At 43.2% G+C, this 5,960-nt stretch overlaps 1 protein-coding gene across 1 annotated transcript; it reads right to left on the reverse strand.

Moving 5' to 3' along the window:
- Window positions 1-3,111: 3,111 nt before the first annotated feature.
- LOC128745975 (uncharacterized) lies at window positions 3,112-4,674 on the reverse strand. The gene is made up of 2 exons (XM_053843031.1): window positions 3,864-4,674; window positions 3,112-3,794 (listed from the first exon to the last, which is right to left on the reverse strand). Exons 1-2 carry the CDS (start codon window positions 4,672-4,674, stop codon window positions 3,112-3,114), a joined length of 1,494 nt encoding a protein of 497 aa, XP_053699006.1.
- Between the last annotated feature and the right edge of the window lie 1,286 nt (window positions 4,675-5,960).

The raw sequence follows: 5,960 nt of genomic DNA on the forward strand, positions 1-5,960 counted from the left end.
ATTGCTGAAAATTCTTGCTAAAGATCACTCAAATGGGCTAGGTACTTTAAAAAAAGAGTATGGCTCTTTTACCAGCTCTACAAATGAAACGTTAGAGTTAATGATGAGCACCCACTTTCCAAGTTCCATCATTACCTCTTGTGAAGACCAAGGTACAGCAGCATCAAGAACTGTAGCTCTTGAAACCAGGACAGATATTCCTGAAATAGTGAATCAAATGACTGGGATAGATAGAAACAGGGATGATGCCTGTACTTTGAACAAAAAAATTTTAACTAGAAGCAAGGTTGAATGGGTGATTGACACCTTTGAACCCTTCAAATCACCAGGTAGGAATGGAATTTTTCCTGTACTACTACAAAAGGGCAAGGCGATTACTTGCCCTTGGTAAAAACCTAGGTTATAGCGCCTTTTTTCGCTCTCTGAAAACATATAAAACTCCGTCTACCACAAATAGACAATTAAAAACTATAAAAATATATAAAAATTAATCTAACATAAATGGTGTTCAGAACTTGAAGTTAGTGTATGCGGAAGAACAAAGATAAAATGAAAAATTAAATTACAGAACGATCTCACCGATGTTTTCTTCCGTTTTCGTAAGTGATAAACCAGGCAACAAATTTTTGAACTCATTAATGGAATAAAATATGTAGTTGCTGCTTCAAATTATTCCCTGCAGTTGCAACTTTACTGTTTGCCGATGAGGCTTTCTTGCCTATTGAATTCCATTGTCGATTGAAGGAGACGGTAGCTGCGCTGCATCCTTCACCATCAATAGATTTACCAGCGACGATGTCTTCATATTTCTCATGTTGTCATCCAGTTAATTCTTCATTCTGCATTTTGTTCGGCACTGGTCTTGAATGCCGGACACACTTAATTAGCACATTAATAAGTTAACAAGTTAACTTCTTAACGTTACAAAATTAGTACTACTCCTTTCAGGAACAAGAAAAAAATACACCTTGTTTCCGAGGGGTTGATTTTACATGATTTATATATAATAAACACTATTCCGTTAAAAGTTAAAAATTTCAAATAAAAGTTAAAAATTTGGGACGTCAAATTCTTTCGCGTCCGTTCTCGCTCACGGTTCACTTCGATCTGAGTTACAAAAACAATTTTTTACACACAAAACTTACAAAATATTAAATTAATTCTTGTCAAGTTTGTTTGGGTGGATTTTTTCTTCTATTAGTCGAACTACACTATAAAGAAACAGTACAATTTATTATAAACTACTAGGTTAGTCTAACTTTGAAAATTCAAGTTTGAATACCGGCGAGCAATAACTTATACAGTTATTCCTTTACACAACACAGTACGGTTATTACTTTCAGGGAGCGTCAAAATGGAGAGTACTATTTCCCCAGTAAGCCATTTGGTTTGTATATCTCGATTGCAACTGAGATATACTAAATCATATCTGAACGAAAAAGTTATATTTCACGCCATATAAGAACATATATGTACCAAAGTGGAGGCGATATACGTGCGAAAATTTTGACAATTATTTGTAATTCTATTTTGCGTAGTTTTTATAACACGCAACTAAATACTCCTGAATATATGATTAAGATATAATCAACTATTGCAATCGTCTATACTGCTTTATAATTCACACTCATGAATTGTATATGAAGACACGCACGACTGCAAAACAATTTATTGTTCACTTCGATTTGACATACTCTAATCATTATACAATTCCAATGTGAAATTGACTTGAAAACGATTTAATGTGAACTTTCTATTACGATTTTGTGTTATCTGGGTCAACCTGATTTTGAGAGTGTGTATCATTGTGTGAGAGACCGCAACATACCAGAATAAGCTATGCTCAGGTTGCTTGTGTCTGTTCTGTAGTTGATTTCGGTTCTGTCACAAGCAATGTGGCACATTTCAAGCACTTGTAGCGATTGAATTCTGTCGTCGGAGCTTCATATTTTTGTGCTGGATAAATCAAACTTGTGTTGTTCCTCGATCGCATGTTTCATTAACGCAGTCTTTTTGAATTCCTCGTCTCTGTCCGTGCGCTCAGTGTCTGAGGTTTTATACTCTTCATAGCGTTTGATGAGAGAGCGGTGGCCGGCGCCGATTTTTAAGCTGCTGTGTAGTCATAGCAATATAAGCACTATCACAATCAGCGCATGGAATACGGTAAATTACGTTTCTCATTGCAAGATGCGGTGAGGAATCTTTGAGTTTCGTGAATAGTAATCTGTTGGTTTTGACGCATTTGAAACTTAGAGTGACATTTTTGAAGTTTTGTTTAATAAAAAGGACAAAACTTCATCGAAATTCTTTAGGCCTATAAGCTTTGTCGTCCGTCCTGTTAAAAACCATGGAAAAATACTGGATGAGTATATCAAATCATCATATTTAGCCAAAAATCCTTTAAGTAAACATCAATTTGCTTATCAAGAAGGCAAATCTTCAACAACAGCCCTACATATGGTTGTAAGGAAACTAGAAAAGTCTATTGAAGCAAAAGAAATTGCACTAGTTGCCTTTCTCGACGTAGAAGGCGCATTTGATAATTCATCCCACGATTCAATGATTATGGCTATGGCGAAACGTGGTTTTGATATATCCATCATCCACTGGATCAGTGGAATACTATTAAAAAGAGAAATATCAGCAAACCTTGGAAGCACAACTATCAGCGAATCCAAGTGTCCACTATAGGGTATTTCAGGTAGAGCTAGAGAAAAATCTCACGTAAAGATAGGTAGAGTGGTGTATACACCCTGTAGAGCTCACTGGTAGAGCCCTACAGCAACTATATGGGAGAGTTCCCTACTACAAAAAAACTCTACAGTGTATACACGTTCGTTTTGTGTTTGGTAGAGCTCTACAAATACTGATTTTACGCGGTCCAAAAAGCGACGGTAGAACGGTGGAATTTCGGGTCGGATGATAGGAGAAACGCGAGGCACGTTCAAAGTAACAAATTTAACTGATTTTTATTTGTTGCCAACTGGCTCTTATATAGGTATTCGACTGTGTGAAGCAAAGGTAGTAAATCTTAAACAAAAGGTATACAATTTGAATATTAGAAATGAGATACAATGGTCTATCAAAGCACGAAGAGAAATCAAATTATATTTACTGCAGCGTGGACGGACATTCCTTAGATTCCGCCACGACATAATTACATCTTGGAATTTCCGCTTCATTTCGTCCTGGTACGTATTCATCGTCTTCCAAGGGGATTCGCCGGATTTGCCTAACGTCTCGTCGCGTAGTACCGCTTGCGGTCTTGATAGCCACCACCCTGACGTGGCCATCGGATCCAGGAAAAGTATCAATGATGCGGCCCATGGGCCACTGCTTGGGCTTCTCGTTGTCGTCCACCAGCAGCACAAAATCACCAATCGAAATATTTGGTGCTGCCTTTTGCCACTTTGCCATACGTTGAAGAGAAAGAACATATTCGTTCTGCCACCGAACACTAAACTGTTGCACGACGCGTTGTACGTGTTCCCATCTGGTTAGGGATCCGATGTTGCGTTCCAACTGATTGATCTCAGGCACGGCACATAGCGGGCGACCGATGAGAAAATGAGCCGTTGTGAGAGGTTGAGGATCGCTCGGGTCATTGGAGAGTGGAGAGATCGGCCGGGAGTTCATACAGGCCGACACTTGAGCGAGGACGGTACTCAACTCTTCGAAAGTGAATCGAGCATCGCCACCGATTTTGCTCAGAAACCCCTTCGTCACTCTTATTTCTGCCTCCCAGAGGCCACCGTGGTGCGGCGATCGTGCGGGAATAAACTTCCACTCAATTCCTTTGTTGGAGAAGAAGTCTACCACCGTATCGTCTTGCTCGGCTTCGTTGATGTGTTAGTACAGCTCACGGAATTTTCGGGCAGCTCCCCGAAGGTTGGTAGCGTTGTCCGAGTAAAGTCTGCTTGGCAATCCATATCGGCTGCTAAAGCGCGTGAAATCATCGATGAATGCGGATGTGCTGAGATCCGAATCTGCTTCAAGATGCACGGCGCGGGTGCAAAAGCACACGAACAGTGCGATGTAACCTTTGCTAGATGTAGCGCCCCGTGAGCGGCGACTTATGATATTGATTGGCCCGGCATAATCGATGCCGGTGATGTAGAAGGGGGAATTCGGTGTCAGGCGATCGCTAGGTATCTGCCCCATTAGTTGATGCAAGGGTGCTGGCTTCGCACGCACACATTCGACGCAGGCTCGACAAGTCTTTCGGGCCGCACTCGTTCCTCCAACAATCCAAAAACGTCGTCGTACAGCAGTCAGCAATGATTGCGGTCCACAGTGAAGCTGCTCGTGGTGCTCGTGATGGAGAATGAGTGCGGTGAGAGGTGAGCTGCGCGGCAGCAAGATCGGATGTTTCGTACCGTAGCTGAGCTCCGAGAGCTGCAGCCTACCGCCCACCCTGAGGAGATGGTGTTCGTCCAGATATGGTTTTAGCTGGCGAAGTGAGCTGCTGAGATTTACTTCCCCATTGCGTTCTAGCTGATTGATTTCCTTCTGGTAATGCTGGCTCTGTACGTGGCGTACAGAGACTTGCATGAGGCTCTTGATCTCTTGTGGTGTTAGACGATTGGTTAATTTCTGTTCTCGATGGGGAAATTGTAGCATTCGCGCTGTAATGCGTAGTAGAAGTGTGAGATTCGGGTAGTATCGGGATAGCATATCATCAAGAAATTGGTTTTCGTACACAACCAAATATGCCACTGCAGTCGATCGTTGTTCCCTTTCCACCTGTCACTGCTGGGTGACGTCGAGTGTAGAGGTAGCTTCGTCGGTATAGGATGATTCGCTCCAGCTTGGGCCTTGCCACCAAAGCAAATTATTGATCAATTGCTCTGGCAGAGCACCACGTGAGATCACATCGGCTGGGTTATTGTGTGTGTCTACGTGATGCCAGCTGATTGCTGGTAGGAGTGTGGTGATCTCAGCCACTCGATTGGCGACAAATGTTTTCCACCTTGAAGCGCCGCCATGGATCCATGCCAGTGCAACCGTTGAATCCGAAAAAGCTTGAACCTCGTGGAAAGGTATAGGATTTGCCTTCGTCACGTTCGCTATTAGTCGAGCCAAAATCACCGCCGCACACAACTCCAATCGGGGTAACGTTGTTCGTCCATTCCCAATCGGCGCGATTTTGGATTTCACACACAGCAAATGCGATGATGTATTGCCGCACTTGTCTATAGCCCGAATATAGACGCAGGCACCCATCGCTCGTTCGGAAGCATCACTGTAGCCGTGCAGATAGATGCGAGAGGCATGTTGGATGCCCATCACACGACGTGGTACCTGTAACGAGTGTAAATCGGAAAGGCTTTGCACAAATACTAACCAACTTTGAACCAACTCACCCGGGGGAGTTTCGTCTCAGTCCACCTTCAGTTCTCACAATTGCTGCATGACCGTCTTCACTTTGATGACGATCGGAGCTAGTAAGCCTAGCGGATCGAAGATGCTGGCGATTTGCGAGAGCATGGTCCGTTTTGTGGGCTGAAAGATCTTATTCGTTGAATTGAAGAACTGGAACATGTCGCTGCACGGCTGCCAGTGGATGCCGAGCGCCTTTATGGTGTGGGTATTGTTGAGTTCGATGGGTAGCTGCATTTCGATATCTTCGGCGGGAAAGTCTTGTTGTTGCTGCACTATTTGACGCCCACTTCCGCAGGTGGAAGCCACCTGAGGCGAAAATGTTGGTCACTTGTTGTCGTAGTAAAACTGCTTCTTCTTCGGAGTCAGCTCCTATCAGCACGTCATCGACGTAGGTGCCCTTTTCTGCCTTCTCAGCCGCTGTTGGATACTGCTGTCTGTGGGATTCCAATAGCTGCTGCAGGCATTTTGTTGCCAAATATGATGCACTCTTCGTCCCATAGGTGACGGTGTTAAGCCGATATGCTTGCATAGGCTGGTCGCTGTCCCACCTCCATACGATGAATAAATGATCTTCGTCT

Source organism: Sabethes cyaneus, chromosome 1, assembly GCF_943734655.1.
Source record: "Sabethes cyaneus chromosome 1, idSabCyanKW18_F2, whole genome shotgun sequence".
Taxonomy (NCBI): domain Eukaryota; kingdom Metazoa; phylum Arthropoda; class Insecta; order Diptera; family Culicidae; genus Sabethes; species Sabethes cyaneus.